At 47.0% G+C, this 20696-nt stretch overlaps 2 protein-coding genes across 2 annotated transcripts; both read left to right on the top strand.

Annotated features, from left to right (window-relative positions):
* The first annotated feature begins 7423 nt into the window (after nucleotides 1-7423).
* Nucleotides 7424-13593, top strand: RBM7 (RNA binding motif protein 7). The gene is given in 6 exon segments (XM_083368163.1): nucleotides 7424-7574; nucleotides 9207-9369; nucleotides 10236-10341; nucleotides 10732-10810; nucleotides 11616-11907; nucleotides 11910-13593. Coding segments are annotated over 6 exon segments (786 nt in total). The 5' UTR covers nucleotides 7424-7484; the 3' UTR covers nucleotides 11966-13593.
* A 783-nt stretch (nucleotides 13594-14376) lies between these two features.
* REXO2 (RNA exonuclease 2) lies at nucleotides 14377-20633 on the top strand. The gene is made up of 7 exons (XM_083368563.1): nucleotides 14377-14607; nucleotides 15337-15420; nucleotides 16983-17060; nucleotides 17714-17825; nucleotides 18298-18406; nucleotides 19244-19297; nucleotides 20263-20633. Exons 1-7 carry the CDS (start codon nucleotides 14476-14478, stop codon nucleotides 20390-20392), a joined length of 699 nt encoding a protein of 232 aa, XP_083224689.1. The 5' UTR covers nucleotides 14377-14475; the 3' UTR covers nucleotides 20393-20633.
* The last annotated feature ends 63 nt before the right edge of the window (nucleotides 20634-20696 follow it).

Below are 20696 nucleotides of genomic sequence, written 5' to 3'. Positions count from 1 at the left end.
CCAAACAGCAAATGGAAAGGTTGCCACCTGCTGGCACCACAAAATATTTCACATTAGTGAATAAGTGCCTACCTACCTACTGCAGTGAGTTTGTTTTATATACCTTATTAAAAGCTGGTAAGTGAAACTGGGTGGCTGTTAGCCGAAATTCAGGCCCTGCATTCACTAAATGCCTCTGTACCACTTAAAGTCCCTCAGGAGCGCTCTCTCACTCTCATTTCAATTTTGGTCTGGGGGTTATAAAGATCAGTTGCAGGAATTAGGTATGTCTAGCTTAAAGAAGAGGGACGCGGTGGCTCAGTGGGTTAGGACGCTGAGCTTGTCGATCAGAAGGTCGGCAGTTTGGCGGGTCGAATCCCGAGTGCCACGTAACAGAGTGAGCGCCTGTTACTCGTCCCAGCTTCTGCCAACCTAGCAGTTCAAAAGCACATAAAAATGAAAGTAGAAAAATAGGAACCACTCTGGTGGGAAGGTAACAGCGTTCCGTGCGCCTTTGGCGTCTAGTCATGCCGGCCACATGACCACGGAGATGTCTTCGGACAAGCGCTGGCTCTTCGGCTTTGAAACGGAGATGAGCACCGGCCCCTAGAGTTGGAAACGACTAGCACCCATGTGCGGGGGAACCTTTACCTTTACCTTAAAGAAGAACTAGGGGAGACAGGACTGCAGTCTTCCAATATTTGAGGGGTTGCCACAAAGACGAGGGAATCAAGCTATTCTCCAAAGCCCCTGAAAGCAGGACAAGCAACGGATGGAAACTCATCAAGGAGAGAAGCAACCTGGAACTAAGGAGGAATTTCTTGATAGCGAGAACAATTAATCAATGGAACAACCTGTCTCCAGAGGTTGTGAAGGCTCCATCACTGGAGGTTGCTAAGAACAGACTGAACAACCATTTGTCTGGAATGGTACAGGGTTTCCTGCTTGAGTAGGGGGTTGGACTAGAAGACCTCCAAGGTCCCTTCCAACTCTGTTATTCTGCTATTCTGTCCGTTACCATTTTGCAACAAGCACTTTAGTACTCAGCTATTATAAGGGATCCGTTTTGCATAATGTGAAGATCAGCAATGCTGGCTACCCAAGCGCAGCACTCGGCTTTGGGGAGGGGGCACAAATGGGAGCTGCACTCCCAAAATTCCAAAGTGGGGCAGGGATGAAGGATAAGCAGGATTGTCTTTACATCCCCATGCACTTAAAATTCAATATTAACAATTTGGTAGCTACTCTCCTGTGGCACTTTAGGCAGTTCATTGGCTCAACGGTGTGCACAATACACACACACAAAGCTGCTTTCATACTCGTTGCACAAAAGCAACTCTTTGTCTGTTGGAAATGTCGGGTAAGCAGTCACACCCGCAGACTTCACAGGGCTTTGCAGGTGATAATCCTTCTCCTTTCATGCTATGAAACCTTCCCTGGTAGTCTTAAGTTAAAGGCCATGCTGGGGTGGGGGACGGGGGGGCTCTGTCTGTACCCATAGCAACTCTATTAGCTGCGCTGTTGGGTTTACACTGGGTGTTCCTAGCTGTTCCCAGCCCCATGGACAACTACTCCGTCTGAACCAGAGGTGCATTTTCAAAGGGCAACCGGACTTTGTTTTTTCTGGAAGATGTTTCACTTCTCATCCAAGAAGCTTCTTCAATTCTGCTTGGATGAGAAGCGAAACGTCTTCAAGGAAAAACAAAGTCCAGCTGCCTTTTGAAAGAAACTCCGGGACAACCATGACTGAGAATCTCCATAGATATTTTGTCTGAAGAAGTGCTACATCAGATGCCTCTGCAGAATTTTGCACCCCTACACAGCTCGAATGTTGCTCTGCTCTGTGGGGTTCCAAGCCTCTCATTTGGCTATTCGGCTGGCTGGAAGAGAGTCAAGGGAGGGCTGAGGAATGGGGGCAGAATTTAGAAGACCCTTCCCAACAATGTCCTCCAGTTGATTAAACTGCCTTGCCATCCATCACTTGCTCCAGAAAGGCAGTTGAGTTATCCTAATCCATTTCAGAAGGGGAGGGGTGTAATTTGCAGCCTGCCTGGAAATGCCATAAGCTGCTCCAGAAGCCCCGCTCCTCCTCCATCTCAGTTGCAGGGGAGTGGGCTAGGCTGGACTGGGAGACCTGGGGGGGAGGGGTTTCCTGCCTCACAGCAGCCTCTTTCTTCCTGGTTGCTCCCACAAGCTCCATCTGAGAGGCTTGGCACAATCAACAAGGTTTGTGACTCACCACTGCTGACTTTCATCTTTGGTGTGCGATGGCACGATGGCAATTAGTTTGCTGGCACATATTTTCAATTAATTAACTCAGAAAAGCTGCTTTCTTTGGAGGCTGCCAGTAACAACGACAACCTTGGATGCCCAGTGTTTGCGTGACAAGCCAGCGCTATCAATCCCAAGGCTGGGCACCGGCAATCGGTGTGTGGGAAGGTGCCACTTTGAAGAATCCCCTGCTGATTCCCCAGCATTGCCTGGTTCAAAGGCCATGTAGCCATGACAGGTTCGGCTTGAGATCAACAGGAAGAGGCTGCCGTTGGAGCCAACCAAGCTGGTTTCTCTAGTCAAAAAGGACCATGCACTTTAAAGACAGGTTCCCCATTTCAGATCTTCGAAATTTCAACCTCCCAGAGGCGATTGCATAAGGCCAGGCTGAGAGAAAGCTTGTAGCTGGCTGAGTAATTCTGGGAGCTAAAGTCCACAAGTTTTAAAGTTGCCAAGGTTGCAGACCCCTGAGCTAGAGGACAGGGTAGAAATACCCAGGAAAAAGACGAAGTGCCACCAGGACCATTTCCAAGATTCTTCTGCTTCCATTGCCAAGGCATCTCTGGTACATTAACCCCAAAGGTCATTTGCTGAGACTGTGCTCACCTTGGAGACCCCATTTGTCTTCCTTTGCCCTGGAAATTCTCTTTTTTGTCATCAGTTCTTAGTGGTTCTAGAATCCATAAAATCTTCTAGGAAAAGCCTCGCTGTTTATTTCATAGTTACTTGTACATGATGCCGGCCAAAACACTGTATATCTTGGCTGTAAACCAGATTGACTCAACAAACTTCCTCCTAAGATGTTGGGACTGCAACCTCCAAAATCCCCAGTCAACATCAATTTTTCCCATGCCAAGTGCCTTGTGTGCCCATTGGACCTTGCTGTCATCAGCCCCTCTTCTCACATTCTTCTACGTCCTGTTGAGAAGGTTCTCAGGAACATCACCAGAGCACGAAGGCATCGGTGCCATCTTCCTAGCCAACAAGAGTCCCAACCAGGCTCCTTTTTTCTACCCACAAGCGGTGCCAGTCTCATCCTCTTCTGAAAGATGGGCATAGTTTTCTTCAGAGAAAGTCGGCTCCATCCCTGATGTCAGGGGCCAAAACTCTGCCGTGACTGACTGAAGGGATGTTTTGCTCTATTATCGTTGAGTAGTTTGAACAAAGCATTTCATGGAACTCCTTGAAAATGTGGAATAAATCAAGAATTCCCAGCTGGTTACATCATTTCAAAAGCTTTCCCATCATTATATGAATTCACCTGTCAGTAAACTGCAGTGAAGAAGACCTGATGGTTCATCTTCTCCACAAACTATCTGAGTCTCTTTGCAACTTTGACAGGCACCTCATTAGGTGAACATACCTGAGGACTGACAGCAGGAAAACCAGAGAAGGGGAGGGGAAAACCCTGTGGATTTTTCTCCTGCTCGCAGGTATATTTGTTCAATCAGGTGAAGATACTGTAGTCTCATTCTATATTCATTTGAACACCTGTACCACGGAGCAGCAATCGGTTCTCAACTCCCAAATTAATCAGTTCAAGGAAAGATGCTGTCCTGCCAGCAGCAAAGTTTCCAAATGTTCTGTTTTGAATTGCCAAATTCACACCATATAAATAAAAAATTTCCACCCAGGCTTTTGTCTTGCAGGAACGACGTTCTGGAGATGTTCCAAATGAAGGCTGCAGTTTTGAATGTCTGGGCCAGAACTAATCAGTGGCCATGACTTTTAAATGCTTAATCAATAAAGTTATATTTCTTTGGGTGGGAGGAGGACAATAAGGGTCTTTCTGCCCAGACTTTAAACAATCCAACTGTCTTTAACAATGTAATCCATCATTTTTTATTCAGATCGTAAGATTTTAACAGTCTCAGGGATGGTATTTAGACTGAGATGTTAGCAGTTTTGATGACTATTTTTAGGCTTTATAGAGTTGCTGAGCCCTTTAATTCATACTGATCCAGCCACTAACTGAGTGGTAGACTTTCATGTTAAGTCAGACCCCAAGGCCCAGATCTTGGGTGCAGTTCCCAAGTAAGCCAAATATTATTACCAAATTGTAATTATTAGGGTGAAACCCACTTCCTTCCTTCCTTCCTTCCTTCCTTCCTTCCTTCCTTCCTTCCTTCCTTCCTTCCTTCCCTATTCCTTCTTTCTTTACTTTTGATAAATAAAATTATTGTTGTTCTTTGAGGTGATATTATTAATTAATATTATTATTAATATTAATATTTCTATACCGCCCTTCTCCCGAAGGACTCAGGGCGGTGTACAGGGCAAGAATAAAACACAGAAATTTACAAAAACTAAAAGATAATTAAATACATGCCCGATTAAAAATACAGTTGATACATGGTAAAAAAAACCCAATAATAATAGTAAAAAACCCCACCAATCCCCCCTCAGGCCAGGCCGGCTTGCTCGAACAAGTATGTTTTCAGATCGCGGCGAAAGGAGCGCAGATCGGGCGCCGTCCGGAGCTCAACCGGTAACTGGTTCCATAGCTCCGGGGCTATATTAGAGTCTCTGAAGAAATGAGCCCAGTTTTCCTTTGGAAATTGCATGTTTTATCATTCTACAATCAAAATACCTGGACAGTCTATAACTTACAAGCCACGTATAGGACAAGTGCTAATTCAGCTAATGCAAAAGCCATGCATGTATACAGACATACACGACTCATGCTTTGCTTCATACTTTTAGTCAGCCTTTCATAAATGCCTGTGTAAAATGGTGCCAAATCAAATATGCAACAACAACAAAAAACACTATTGGAAGAAGATGAAATATTTGGTGGCTGTTTCAAAAATGACAACTAATTTGTGGATTTGTGACAACAGTGTGGATCTGGCCAGTTCACATGAGATATTCCTAAAGCCCTTTGCATGCCTGTCTTCTTCTCTAATCCAAACAATACCCTATATGAATTAAGTTCAAGAAGGATTGTTCTTGAGGAGATACTGTGCTGTTCCCCATTAATAAACTGACCGTGGCTTTGACAAGGAAGAGGGCAACTTTGGATCATTTGCCAGGTATCTCTCCTTCCACTTTTAATTCCTGCACACCTGGGCACCCTTAGCCACGCTGTCAGATGGCATCTTTGGGAAGCAGCTTGGATGTTAAAATACAAGTAAGCCAGAGAGCAAAAAAGAATAGCTTTAAATGACAAAAGTAAAGCTCTGGAGGGTCATTTTCTGAATAGCTGTTTAAATAGGAGGAAGGCAATTCCTGGCTGCAGGCTTAGCTACGGGCCAGAGAGAGGGGGGCGGGGTCCAGCACTGAACATTTAAAGCTGTGTAGCTGCCCAACTTAAACAATATTTGAAAGTGGGTGTTGTTTTTAAAAATGAGAGAGAACAAACACTAGAGAACAAAGATCCTTCGCAGCAAAAACACCATTAATGATCACAGATGCCCAAAGTAGTTGCTGAGCTTTTGTCTCAAGTTAAACATTAATCTGGAACTCTTGGAGTTGGTTTTTTTTTGGTCAAAGGTTCAAACAATTTCCCAGTGCTAAAGAACAACCTGTACCGAACAAAGGTGGCTTGTTTAAACTGATCTTATGGGAAGACCTACATCAGGTGTCTTCAAACTTGGCCTTTTTATGACTTGTGGAGTTCAATTCCCAGAATTCCTCAGCCTGGCTGAGGAATTCTGGGAATTGAACTCCACAAGTCATAAAAGGCCCAAGTTTGAAGACCCCTGACCTACAGAGATGATTTTTGTAAATTCAGTAATTTCTTTAGTTCCCTGTGTGATTCCCCTGCCATTCCCTCGTCCAGACCTTCTCAGTTGCAAGTTTGCCACTCTTTTCTTCAACAGGAAGGGAGACGACAAGCAAGAAATGTGTGGTTGGGGTAGCTTCTCCACTGCCCGGTGGCTTCATCGGGCAGAACTGGTCTCCTGCAATTTGCTCAGTTTTGGGACCTTGGATCAGCTTTACATTTGTTTAAAAAGAAAACTGGTTTATTTCTTGGGAGACACAAGAGTGGCAATGGTTGCAGCATCTCACAAAAACAACAAGTAGTAAGTGTGCCTTAAGGCTACAGAGTCCCAACATTCTGCTTGCAGACAGGATTGCTGTGTTGCTTGTGTTCTGTAGCTCCTGCACAATATTCAGCATCTTTCCTCAAAATACTATCGGCAGCAGAACAGTTGTAAAATATTGTTCTTCCTTCATACTTTGAGTTGTCTCCAACCAGAAGCTCAGCAAAGTCACAATTATTGGGTTGATGTGAGAGAGAAGCTCCATATCCAAAACAGCTAAAAGTAGCAACAGTTGCAAAAACCACTCTTGCTGGGTCCATCTCCTGGCTCCTTCTCTCAATTCAGTATGATGCAAGCATACAACACGCCGAGAGGTTAAGAATTAAAAACTGAATTTTCTAAGAAAGAGCTTTTAAAAACTTAGTTTCAATTTTCTATTTCTCAAAGACAAAACTGCAACCTCAAGATTTATGTTAGTTATGTTTTTCTGCCATTGTCTTAATCCTTCGCTTTGTTTTTCTCGGCAGCCTTCAGTCGTGGCGGGATGCGGCTGCCCGGGCACCTTCGGCTGGCCGAGGCTCGGCTCCAACTGACTCCATCTGGGTCTCCGCACCCAAGAGGACGGAGGCTTCTCCCTCCCACCACAGGCTACAAGGCAACACCAAGCTGGATGCCTATGCAGATTCTCAGTCAGAACTGAAGAAGCTTCTTGGATAAGAAGCAAAACGTTTTCCAAGAAAAAAAACCAAGTCTGTTTGCCTCTTGGAAAAGCACCTTTGGACCAAACCGGATGAGGCTTGTAAAGTTGCTTCTAAGAAGACGGAGCTGTCAGGGCGTTGCTAAAAGATGACAGCCTATATAGACTGGTATTTGAATACAGATGTTTTTATCATTTATATTTGGTTGTGTTTTACTGATCTAGGCGAAATGTTACCTATTGCTGGTCCATTTGTGATATGCAATACGCTAAATAAATCAATAATAAACCAATCAATAAATTTCAGGCGGGGCCGCTTTTCGTGCAAAATCCTCCTTTCTCGCTCGCTTCTCAAACCCCCTCGGGACTCCCGCAGAGAGGCCGGAGACACGCACGCAAATCGCCTAACCCTTTTGACTCTCGTCGCTCGCCGTTGCCCTGCGCCTGCGCAGACGACCGTTCCGGGAGGGGAGCCGAGAGGCCGCGAGAGATGGCGAGGTTCCGCTCTTCTTAACGCGCATGCGCCCCGCAGCCGCCGGCGCGTTGAGGCGATGGGAGCGGCGGAGGCGGACCGGACGCTCTTCGTGGGCAACCTCGACCCCCGCGTGACCGAGGAGCTGGTCTTCGAGCTCTTCCACCAGGTAGGGGAGGGAGCGCGGAGGCCGGGGAGGGTCTCTCCTCTGCCTTCTCGCCGCGCGGGGAGGGGGCGCTTCGTCGGAGGCCGCGCCCGCCAACACCCCTGTGAGGTAGGCAGGCTGGCTGGCCGGAAGAGAGGCCGCCCTCCTGGTTGCCAAGGCTGGTGGGGGGGAGGGAGTGCTTTAAGAATTGCCCCCGTCCGTCGCCCCCCCCCTACGCGCCCCCCTGGCCCCAAAGGCCGCTGAGGGCCTCCCGGGGGTCCAGGCGGGGGTCTCCAGCCCGGCTGGGGTGAGGGGCTTCGAAGTCGCAGCTCTGCGTGGGGAGGGGGGAGCCAAATGCCGCGAGGGCTCCTGGTGGGAAGGAAGGGGAGTAGGGGGTCTTTCTCTGGAGAACCCCCCCCCCTTCCGCCTCGGATGATAGCCCTCTCCTTCCTTCCCTTTCCTGCGCCTTCCAGGTTATTGTTATTATTGTTGTTGTTGTTGTTGTTATTATTATTATTATTGTTGTTATTATTATTGTTATTATTATTATAGTAATAATAGTAATAATAATAATAATAATAATAATAATAATAATAAAAATGATTTTAAAATGTATCTGTTGCCGAGAGTTGGTTAATCGGTGAGTTGGGTGGCATATAAATTTAATAACAATAATCAGACTGGGAGCCCCCCTCGCCCCCCCCCCCCAAGGTCTGGAGAAAGGCCAGGCACCTCTGGGGGAAAACTGACCACCCTCTCCTGGTGGTTCTTGGGCTTCCTCACTCAGGACTCGGATGAGCTGAGGAAGAGGCAGAAAGGAAAGGCTGCAGGTCTGGCTGCTGCCCATTAGCCCTGACACCCCCCCCCCCACGACCCTGCTTTCTTGGCCCCCAGGAGGAGGAGACGGAGAGCCTCAAGAGCCTTCCTGCTGCCAAGGGTGCCCACTCCGCCCTCCCCTGAGCCCCCTTGCATGTCCTGGGAGGAGCAGTGAGTGGCCAAGCCCAGTGGATGCACTGCATGCGCCAGTGCTCTTTTTTTTTAATTGGGAATCAGGTCAGAACTTGAAATCGGTGAAATCTGGGCTCCCCAACTTTAATATCTGTGGACTTCAGCTCCCAGGAATCCCCAGCCAGCCCTGGACACCCCTGAGTAAAAGGCTTGATTTCCCCTGGAATACAAGGAAAGAGGATTTCTGCTGCTTTCTTTGAGGGTGTGTTGTTACCCATGCTGGGTTGGTGTGTTCTTCAGTGCACAAGAAACTTGGACAGTTTTTGCCCATAACATTAGCTGTAGTATCATTCTGATGGGACTTTTTTGTTGATGATAGTTCCCTTCTCACTTGAGTCTGGCACTTAACTGTTGCAACTTCTTTCCATCCATTTGTGTGTGTGTGTGTGTGTGTGTGTGTGTGTGTGTGTGAAAGACGTCTTTCTCGTTTTCAGGATAGAATGCTTTTAAAATCTAAACATAAGAGCATTTAATGTTGAGGAAATGTTTGCAAAACCACCATAACAATTGATCCTCTATTTGATTGGCAGAGGGTTTTCCCCTCTTCAAAGATTTATTTGAAACATGGGTGTGTTAAGCGACATACATGCCAGGAAGGAGATGGTCTATTTTTTTATTTAACATTTTGTTTTGTTTCTTGGTTTGCAGGCAGGCCCAGTCATTAAAGTAAAGATCCCGAAGGACAGGGATGGGAAACCAAAACAGTTTGCATTTGTGAATTTCAAACATGAAGAATCTGTTCCCTATGGCATGAGTCTGCTTAATGGGATCAAACTTTTTGGGAGACCACTCAAAATTCAGTTCCGATCAGGTATCCATAAAATGTTTCAAGCAGCCTAGATAATCTTGGCAAAATAGAAGGATTTTATCATTTCCCTTAGAGCTCTAGTGTGTAAACTATTTGATCAAATTGCTGTATGTAAGCATGCTAGATTAAACAGTTGCCAAACATTTAAGTAGAAGATATGATAATAGTGGCATTGTACTGTCTATGTATTAACATGAACTAATTCTTTTGAGAAGAGGATGGTTTGTCAGTGTTGGAGAACCATCTGCTGGGATCTTCTAAATTTTAGTTAATTTTATATTTAAATACATGATGCATCTAAATATTATAAAGAACCTAAAACCATTGTGCCACAAATAATACTTCTGTTTCCTTGAATGCTGCATGCATTTTGAGTTGTTCAGTTGTGAAATACAATCTGCTGTTACCACAAACCATTCTACTTTAAATAAATTTATTCCCAATTCTGCCCCATTGCTGAAATGAATTCTGGAGTCTTGGTTGCAGTGTGTCAATACATTTTAAATCTCACTTCAGCTTTAAACAAAAATGTGAAATTAACTTTTGCAGAATGGGGCTGATGTATTTGTTTGAAAGAATGTTCTTAGTTCTTTTTCAGCTCAGGATGTCTCCTTTTCAGCCGAAATGGGACTGCAATTAACTTGAGCTTTGGTGTCTTTAGTGTTGCATTGTGATTGCATTATCACCTACTGGGTATTTCAGAAGGTTGCAGCATTTGTTTTGGAAATCTGTTTGTGTGCTGTAGTAGTACTCTGGTGTGATACCTCAGAGCCAATTAATTGCTCCATCTTGGTTTCTGGCTGCTGGCATCTCACAGTTTGTCTCCCTCTGGAGTCTTGCTTTAGTTTTTCTCCCAAAATGTCTTTCAGGGAGCAGTCATGCATCTCAAGAGGTCACTTCACCTTGTGCCCCACATGGATTTGCAAACGGAAACCCCTCAAGTCCACAGCATCTAGCAGCAGCGTACAGCAACAGGTGAGGACTCTCTCTGCTGGCTTTTAAATTGGCATAATTTGCACAATGTAGTCAGGGTGGAAAATGAAATTCATGAAATAATCGCACTAAACTGGAGAAGAAATAACAGCTGCATGTTTAAAAATATTTCAAAATAATTAAAACGATATCTAAATGTTCTGAATACTTTTCAGAATACTGAATTATGATCCATTATTTGAAATAATTAGGTTTCCTTCTGAGGCATTTGACAAATATGTCGGTTATAAAACTGGTCAATTATAATTTTCTTTAAAAAGGTGCCATATGTGGTTAGTTTACGAATATGTAATGTGGTTCCTTGCTTGGAAAAAAAATGAATGCGAATTTTATTAAGATTAGTACAGCTAATTTCTGGTTTCAATCTAACAGATTCGAGAGGAACAGCGAGAACATGTCAGCTGCTCAGAGATCCTTCTCACCTCTAGATAACCATCAAACAAAGGCCATGGTGAGTGTTCCTCCCCTGTGCGATTTGGAAGAGAACAGCACAGATCTCTTGAGGGTTCACATATGGGGTGTGAGCCTGTATTTTCCACTCGGGGCAGCGGTCTTTTCTTACACGCAGAATTCCTGCAACATCAGCCATGTTTATTTTGTGCTGTAGTTATCTCAAGTAACATCAAACTTGACAATTCATTAGTCAACCAGCTTTTCTAAGCCCTTTTCCCCCACATGCTATGGATTACTTCCTTCCCTGCACGATAGCTTCCCCCACCCTAAAGATTTTATGAATGGCTCCAGGGGAAGGCCTTGTACACATTTATATGGGAGCCAAGTAAAAAATGTGTGCATTGATGGACCATATTGTCTCGTCACAGTGCTTTGTCTTCCTCAGGCATTCTCCTTGTTGGTTCCCTCTAGAGTAGGGCTCTCCAAACTTGGCCACTTTAAGACTTGCGGACTTCAACTCCCAGAGTTCCTCAGCCAGCATGGAGTTGAAGTCCGCAAGTCTTAAAGTGGCCAAGTTTGGAGAGCCCTGCTCTAGAACTCTGGGAGGCTCAAAACAGAAGGGACGTTTTCCTCTGCTCTCCATTGCTTGGTGGAGAATTCTTCCACCTCTGCTCTTTCAACAGGGCTGCAGTTGAGGGCTGAGAAGCCTTCCTGCCATTCTCAGCTGGCAGGAGGGGGTGGGGTGGACACTGGGGTTCAGCAGAGGCTACCCCTGCCGTGGGAATTATTCTTGGCAGCAGGGCCCTCCTCACCCCTCTTGCTGAAGATTGCTGGTGACCCAAGCCTCTTGCCTCCCTGTCCAGATGACTTCGGCTTGGCAGCAGTTCCCATCGTACGGCGGAAGACACAGTTCTTCGCTTTCTGAGTCTTTGCATGGAGGCCAGCAGGGTTACTCCTTTCCCCGGTCCTCGGCCTCCCCAGCGCACTGGCGCTCTGAGCCTCCCCACAAGGGCAGAGTGAGTTCCCACCCGTACCAGTCTGGCCACAGGCACCACAGCCAGGAGCAGAGGCGGATTGTGGACTGCAGCTCCAATTACGCTTTCCAGGGAAACCGGGAAGAGCATTACCACGATGACAGGAACTATGGAGGCTGGAGCTGAATTACGGCAGCCGGCGTTACCGAGATGGCAAATGGCACCCTGCCCGTCACTAGCAAGTATTCAGAACGGATTTTACGAACATTTTTTCTTGACTGTTCTTTCCCTTTTTAAAGCTTCTTCCCTTTATGGAAAGCTTGTAGACGGTAACTCCACAAGTTACCTTTTTAAAAAGAAAAAGTTTTGTACGTATCATCTGCAGTATGTATTTTGAGAGAAAAGAATTTTTGAATTGTATTAACTTCCCCTCAGGGTTTAGGCAAAAGAAGGAAGAAGAAAAAAGTGCCACGCTTTTAAACAGGTAAAGAAAAGAAGACATTGTGTTTATTTTATAAGGAAAAAAGTTCCGCTGCTTTGGTTTTATTTTAAAACCAGTGTTGGTATTTTTATACAAGAGCCCCTGAGGTGGTTCTGGTGTTGCTCGGAAAAGGGCCGGGAAGGAGAAAGTTTGGTGACCGTTGATAATTTGGATAACAGTGTTTTGCTACAGGAATGAAGTTAATTGAGTATTTGTTGTATTAAGTGTTTTGCCTTGTGAGATCTACAAATAGAGCAAATTTGCTAGAGAATAATCGCTAATGAAGGAAGTTTATATCGACAGGCTCCTTTTTAGTTGATCTGATCTCATGGTTTTTATACTAAGGAGAGCCTGCAGTATCATTAAGTGATTACCGCTTCTCAGGAAATTATTGCATGCCTCTGCCCAGTACCACGTGGAAAAATTCAAAGTTTTTTTTTGTAAAACACTTTAAAAATTAGAAATTTCTAATTTAGGTAAAATTAGAAAACCAATATCCAATGAAATGAGAAAGGGGTAAGTATTGATGAGAATATGCACCCATTACAAGCTTATAAGTAAACATTTCATCATAAAGTGACTAGTTCCCGAGGAGCTCAGAATAGTAACTGGAGAGTAAAATCTTGCTTTTCAGTTCCCCCGGGTGGGCTACAGTGTTTACGCTTCCCACCCCTTTCTTGGCTTTTGCGTCTAAAATGCCATCACTGCATGCAACTGTAGTTCTTTGTATTCTGAAAAATCTTGATGTGGCATTTTGGAAAAAGTGTTTTAGACGAGGGGCACTTTTAATTGTAAGAAACTAGCAGGCCTAGCTTTCACTTGGCTTCAGTGTTCATCTCCAGTGCTTCCTTTTACATTAGAGTGGTAATTAAGGGTTTGTGTTTCCGGGCACCATCTTGCTACTTTGAGTGAAATTAGGGCTCAGCCTGCGTTTGCAATTGGAATACGGTTCACTTGGAGCCATGTCCTTTTGGAGGAGGAGAAGCAGCAGTTGGAACCTGGTTCGTCCTAATCTCTTTCCCCCTTCTACAGTCTCAAGAGCACCATTATTTTTCCTGCAAACAGAATTCCCGAAGAAACGTAACTAGTGTTTTTTGCTGCTTTGCTCTTTTCCCTTTTTGTTTTGAGAAGAAAGTTTTTAAGCCTTGGTTCTACTGCATGTCTGAAGGGGTTGATTTTTGTTAATGTTGACAACATTGCTCACGTATAAAATCTATTTTCTATTAGTATTTCAATGACCATGTTTTTGAGGATGCCGTAATTTTATAAAGCCCCTAAAATTCATTTCTAAAATTTTTCCAACAAATATCTTTGAGAGTATTAAACGTGCCCTTCCTTAGGCTTATGTATATAATGGCAAAAAATAAATTCTTTTCTTGTAAAACCGTTCTGTGTGTGCAAACAAAATTTCGCAAGGTCTACAATCATAACTAGTGTTTCTTTTCAGTTTTCCAAATGTATTTGCATCTCATACGGAGTCAGCTACGTGCACCTGTCTGCAAATGCCTGCATGGTTTGAATAGCTTAATCTCCCTGTTCCCCCTAAAATCTAAATTCCTAGAGAGGATCTGGCAGAATTGATCTGCCCCTCCCCAAGAGGGGCTATAGATTCTGGATGCCCAGATCTTGTTTGGGGTGAATATTAAACGTCCCTTTGTCCTTTCTCTTCAGTCGTACATCACTTTATCTTCTCTTACTGCCGTTTTTTCCTTCCCGCAGGGTAATTTAAATTTTAATTCATACTCCAGAAAATGAACCTATTGAGATTGCTAACGACCGGCTGGGGCTGCTTGGAAGGAGGCGGCCTCGGGGGGGGGGGGCTTTTGGCAGCTGGGCTGTTTGCTGTGCTTGGAGGGGCCGGGGTCCGCAGAGCTCGCCAAAGGGCGGCCCCCGCTCCGTCCCGCCGCCTCCGCCCCCCCCCTCTCCTCGCCCAGAGCGTCGCAGCGGCGGTTGAAGGGCGGGCGCTGGTGGTTTGGTTTGTTTGAAAGCCGGTCAGCCGCAGAGGGAGGGCAAAGGCACGCAGCCCGGGGGGGGCGCTGCTGGATTTCCTCTCCCAGCCGGGGTGGGGGGGCAGCCCCGGCCTCCAACGCGCAGGCTTCCGCCTTGGGTTTGGGGGAGGACTACGCTTCCCAGCATGCTAGGCGCGGCGGGAGCGCCCGGTCTCGGGGCCCGTCTCAGGACTCCGCCTCCCGGCAGCCATTGCGGCAGCCGGCGGGGCGGGGTGACGCGCGGCCTGCCGGGAGCCGTAGTCTCCGTCGACCGGCGGGCATGCGTGGCGTCGGCGGAAGCGCGCGCGGCTGGCTGCGGCTCTGCGGCGGCGGCCCGGGGCGCGGCGGGAGGCGAGCCATGGCCGAGGCGGCCGCCCTGATGGGCCAGAGGATCGTCTGGGTGGACCTGGAGGTGAGGGGCCGGGGAGAGCAGAGAGGGGGGGTCTCCCGTGGGGTGGGGGGCTGCCCTGCCCCCCCTCTAAAACGGCACCCAGCATCTCCCCAGTTTGGGGGGGCCTTGGATCTGGGGGTGCGTCTCCTCCCTGGGCCCTCTGCTGAAGAGGGGGTGGCTCAACTCCCCCCCTTCATACCAGGCAGGCAGAAGCCAATGGGGGGGTGCATTCCTGGGGTCTGCATGCTGTAAAATGAAGGGCCAGAAGGACCCCCCCTTCGGTGCTCCCCATTTGATGGAGGGAGGGGGTTTGGAGTTTGGGCTTCGGTGCCAGAACCCACAGGGCCTTTGGGGAGACTTCAGGGCCACATTGGGGGTCTTAACCCTCCTGGGAAAGGCGCCCCCAAGGCAGAGCAGGGCCAGTCAGTCAAGGGGTCTGGCTTGACCAGGCTAGGAGCTCCCAGCCCTCCTGGTGCCCAGCCCAGCTGCAAAAAGCATCATCTCAGCAAGGGGAGAAGGTGTGGGGACCCCTCCATTGGTGGCCCTTGGAGGTTCTCCATAGCCAGTGTCACCCCGTTGCCTTCTCCTCTTGCATGGGTGGGGGTGAATTTCTCCCCCTTTCTCCTGACAACAGCCCCCCCGCCCGCTCTGAAAGCCTCCCCCCATCCCCCATCAGTACTGAAGGCTAAGCCTAATTCCCACAATCTTCTGCTACCCGGCACCCACTGGCTTTGCTTCTTGGAACCACAGATGACCGGCCTCGACATTGAGAAGGACCAGATCCTGGAGATGGCTTGCCTCGTCACAGATTCAGGGCTGAACATCCTGGCCGAAGTAAGTCCTTCTGGCTATCCTGACTGTTAGTTAAAGGTTTTCACATTCTCCTGACTGATGGACCCTGGTGGGAATGTCTTGGCGCTGAGTTCTCTGCAGGCCTCTGGATGATGAAATCCTCTTTCTCTGCCTGAAATGTCCAGATGTTTCCAGCCTGGGGAACGGCTGCTGTGAACTGGGCAAGGCACAATAAACGGCTGGCTTACAGCAGACGTGAATCCCACTGCAGCATAAATCTGCATGCTCACTCAATGAAGTGCTGCCTATTACTTCTCTTGACAAGACAGATTTATTGTTTACAAAAGGAATTGTGAAACTTTCAGTGAAAAGTGGCTGGGCTTCTGATTGCTATGTTTTAAAGTTTCTTCTTTTCCCTCTTCTGTTCCTGTTTTTCTTTGTAATATGTTTGATTATATCCTCTTTTACTTTTGTGAAGGATGGCCCACACCTCTAGATAAAAGCAGTAGATTAAACAAATGGGGGGAGAAAATTTGAAGAGGTGGCTTCTTCTAATTAGCATGAGATTTTTGGATGGGTGCAGGACCTGATCTGCTCCTCTCTAGTGGAGAAAGCTGCTAGAGATGATGAGAGAGAACCTACTCTGAGCCTCACAAGTTCTAGAACAAGCTTCTGCTTGCTGACAGCTGGCGCTCAGAGAATACAGGATTCCTAAAAATTCAAATAAGAATTGGTGTGCTTGGCCTGGTTTCTCTGTGGGAAAGAGTCATGTTCCTTTTTGTTAGATGTGAGGGAGGCTGACGTTGCTGAGAGTGAACACTGTGCCTGAACATAAGAAGAATTCTTTTGGGTTCAGAGGCTGTTTGCCCTGAAATCAGCCAGGCACGTCAGGGACATCCACAAGTACGGGGTGGTCGATGCCCTGAGACTGGGGTCCATTACAGGAGGTCCCCACCCATTTTTCGCCTCTGGCCTTGCAGTCCCAGTATGGCAGTGGTCTGATCTGACCTTCTTTGCCTTATGGATTGTTGTCTCCAGGGAGGTGTGGGGGTTATTGTGTTTTATTGTTTTTGTATTAGGCATTTGATCCTTGTGAGCTGTCCAGAGTCACTGATGGTCAGTTGGGTGGCCATATAAATTTTCTTTTCTTTTCTTTTAAATTTTTTATTGTTATTTTTTAATCTCTACATACATATGTTAGTTTTTCAAACAACATGCGAACTGGGTTCATAACATGCTGATACATAGTCAGATCCTACTCTTTGTTTCTCTCTTCTAACCATGTATAAAATAAATTCCAGCTTTGATAATATTCTGCTTGGATAGAAAAAATATTAGGAGAACATGTAGCATTTAATCCTGAATTTTTTTATTAGTTATAGTACCAGAAAAGACTAACAAGCAAAATATATACTTGGTTTTACATATTGTAACTGCAGCAAGAATAAGCTATGCACAATGCTGGAAAAATGAACAAATACCGTCAGAAGAAGAGGTAATAAAGAAGTTATTGGAATGCGCAGAGATGGACAGATTGACTATGAGACTAAAAGACATAACTTTCCATTCCATTCATTCATTCATTGTCCTCTCTTCATTGATAGGGTCCTAACCTAATCATTAACCAGCCCGATGAGTTGCTTGACAGCATGTCAGACTGGTGCAAAGAGCATCATGGGAAGGTAAAGCCTCCAATTTCTTAGAATTTTGTGCCCAAGCAAGAAAAACAGTTTCATCTTCTCAGCTTCACCCTTCTGCCTCCTTCCTAGGGTTCCCTTCTGCCCCCCACCGAAGGAAGGGACCCTTTTCCTTGGGGGCCAGTTCAGTGGTTTTGTAGCACAGAGGTGGGCAAGCCAGAATCGCCCTGATGTTGGCAGCAAAGCTGCAGCCAGCAAAACCAAAGCTTGGAGACACAGAGGTCGCCCATTCCTCCTGGAACCTGATATTTGAATTAAAATCTTTTTCCAGATCCTCCCATTCTTTGTTAGAGGAACTATAGGCCATTGACATTTGTGTTGCCAAGGGATAACTCCCCCCAGCAATGGGGCCAGGGACCTGCCCTGAATGATTGGAGAGGATCCCTTGTTTTGGCCAGGTGTCATGGGAACTCCAGAGGCAAAAATGGGCCCTTTGTTCAGGAATATCAACAAGGGGACAGTTGCATCTCTGGCATCTTAGAGGTGCCCTTATTCCAAAACTCCTCCCCCAAACCTACTCAGCCCTCGCCTTGCTGCTCCCTCAGAAATGGGTCCCTTGAAGCATGTGGTGGTTGGATCTGAGTGACTCTTGATGCACAAGCAGCTTCACTTTTCTTTTCACTTCTCTTTTCTCACAGTCCGGTCTTACCAAGGCGGTGAAAGAGAGCACAATCTCCCTGCGCCAAGCAGAGTATGAGTTTCTGTCTTTCATCCGACAACAGACTCCACCAGGACTCTGCCCTCTCGCAGGTTGGAGCAGTGAGCTTTACCTCTTTCATTCTTTTAAAGCGGGGTGCCCCAAGCTTGGCAGTTTTTAGGATGCAGGTTGTTTGGAGGAATTCTGGGAGTTGAAGTTCACACCGCTTAAGGTTGGAGAAGTTGAGAAGCACCGCAGCGGTTGGCTTAATGGACTTCAATGTTAACGGAGAAGGTCCCTGCAAGAGAGTGGCATGGAGCTGGCCCTGGCAGCTGGGGGTGGGGGGAGCCAGGCCAATGGGGTGGCCAGGCTGGGAGCTGTGGAGGGGAAAGAGGGCAGCAAGATTAACTGGATTAGCTGTAGCTTGTTGCTTTGCTGTTCAGGACAGCCCTCCATTTAATGGACGTTCGGCTTCAATCCAGATTTGACTCTGATAAGACAGAGATGAAATGTTGGCCTTTGCCTTTTTCTCTGTCTCACGGCCGAGCATCTTGGTTTGACGTGGTGCTTTTGCCTCTCCTGTAGGAAACTCTGTTCATGCTGACAAGAAGTTTCTGGACAAACACATGCCGCAGTTCATGAAGCATCTCCATTACCGGATCATCGATGTCAGCACCTTGAAGGAACTCTGCAGGTTAATGAGCGCCCAGCGCTGGACTTCTTCAATATGGCGCCCACCTGACTTCCCAGCTGGGGGATCCAGTTGGTGGGGAGATCGGAGGGTGGAGTGGGGAGACTCGCCTAATAGGAGCGGAGGTTGGAGAGGGTAGCACAGCGAGGCAGAGAGCTCCCTTCAGGGAAATACCTGGCATTTTAGGCAACACGTCACGGTTCTCCTGCCCTAGAGTTAGGTGGAGATTTTGAAAACTTTATAGTTTCCACTTTGCTGAAAATGTATATATAGTCCTTGACATATCACCACAATTGAGCCCAAAATTTCTGTTGCTAAACAAGACAGTTGTTAAGTGAATTTTGCCCCACTTTATGACCTTTCTCGTCATACTTGTTAAGAAAATCACTGCAGTCGTTAAGTTAATAACACGGCTGTTGAGTGAATCCGGCTCCCCCCCCCCCGTACTGGGCTTGCCAGGCGCTCGCAAGAGGCGGTCACGTGGCCCCCAGGACCCTGCAGCCCTCCTCCATACGCTCACGTGGCCATGGGGATGCCTGCTACAACGGCCGTAAGTGTGGAAAATGGAGTGCCGTTGTAACTTTGGTCACTAACTGAGCTGTTGTAAGTCAAGGATTACCTGTATTTATTGTTTGTCATGGCCTTTTTGAGGAGCGGAAGTTTTTAGAAAAAGTGTTTACAGACCACAAACTCTTTTCGGTAAAGCTGAATTGCCGGCTCTTGAATCTCGTGGCCTCGGCTCTTCCGAGCGTCTGCCGGCCCTCCGTTGGGGTGGCTTCTGCGTGGGGAGCTCCTTTGGGTTTCTCAGCAGGGAGAAAATTGTCCCTTCTTCTCATCCAGGCGCTGGTATCCTGAGGACTACGAGATTGCTCCCAGGAAGTCTGCTTCTCATAGGTGATGCTCTCGGGGGGGGGGGTGTCTGCTCCTAAACTCTCTTAGCATTTCATTCCTGCTTCTTCTGCCCAGCATGATTTACGCGGAGAGCTTAAGGGCAGCTGGCACAGTTACCTTGCGGGCAACCTCCGCATCTAAGGAAGGGCTCCGCGGTCTGCAACCAGGGATGGTCCCCTCCTTCAGCAAAGGCCTTCAGAGATGTTGGGGTTTCAATTTCCAGAATTCCAAATGACAGGAGCACCAGGTTTAACACCTCCACAGGCTGGGAGAAAGCTGGGTCATGTTACCCCCATCCCATTCCCTTCTTCAGGATTCCGATTTCCCAGAATTTTGAGTTGGTATGGGCAGGTCTCGTGGCCCTTCTGCCGCCATGGAAGGAAAAGCTGCTCCAGTACTATGCAATCTGAGTTGGGGTCTCCTCTGAGCCCCCCCGATCTGCATCTCTGGGAATAACGTGGAGAATGAAACGGGCCCCCATCATCCCCCCAGTTCCCCGGGTGGTACGGTCCCTAGATATTGGAGCGGAGGGCTCAGCTTGGAAAACAGATCAAAAGGCTTTGAGATGTAATCCAGTTAGAAGAAGGCATGTTGCCTGCAGCTGGAATTGGTGGAAATGGGCCAGTTTTTCCAACCTTAATTTTTTTGATCGTTACTTGCCTGTGTGAATGCAGGGCGAGCGGCACGACAGGAAGAGCTTTGAATTTGTGGTGAATCTTTTTGCTGCCTCGGAATTCTTTCCATTCTCAGGCATTCATCGTACAGAAAGATGGATTTCAATAGAACTTCCTCTCCCTATTGAGAGTGCCAAACTTGCGTTTGTGTTCCTTATTTATTTGTCAAATTTCTACACTGCTTATATCACCTAAGTAACTAGGCAGTTTGCTAACCACATCATAAAATAATATAAAAGCATGACTGTTTCTTTATCAGTAAAATATTTGACTTTCCCGAATTACTTTTTTTAGAGCCCTGGACGACATCCGGGAGAGCATCAAAGAGCTGCAGTTCTACAGAAATAACATCTTTAAAAGGAAAACGGACGAAAAGAAAAGAAAACTGGTGGAAAATGGGGAAAGTGACCAATCTGTTAGTTGATCCTGCGTCCCGATACTTTAGGAAAACCTCCAGAACCCAGGGCAGTCTTCCTGCTGAACGGAAGAACCTCCTTTCAGCTCCGTTGCCATCTCGAGAGGGCGGTGTGACAGGCGCTCAAGGCCTGCCTCTGACACGTGTTCAGTTCAAAAGTGCAGAACACCCTCCTTCCTTGGAGAATTGCTTTCACTTGGCCCAACCCCCCTCCTTTGTTTTAGAATTAAAATCAACCTCACTGCAAAATGGTTGCCTTTTCTTTGGCTCTGTTTTGGTGACGGTGGTGGAGGAGGAAGAGGGGGGGGGCGTT

Source organism: Vipera ursinii (genome assembly GCF_947247035.1).
Source record: "Vipera ursinii genome assembly, chromosome: 8".
Classification (NCBI taxonomy): domain Eukaryota; kingdom Metazoa; phylum Chordata; class Lepidosauria; order Squamata; family Viperidae; genus Vipera; species Vipera ursinii.
This window is presented reverse-complemented; position numbering and strand designations above follow the sequence as displayed.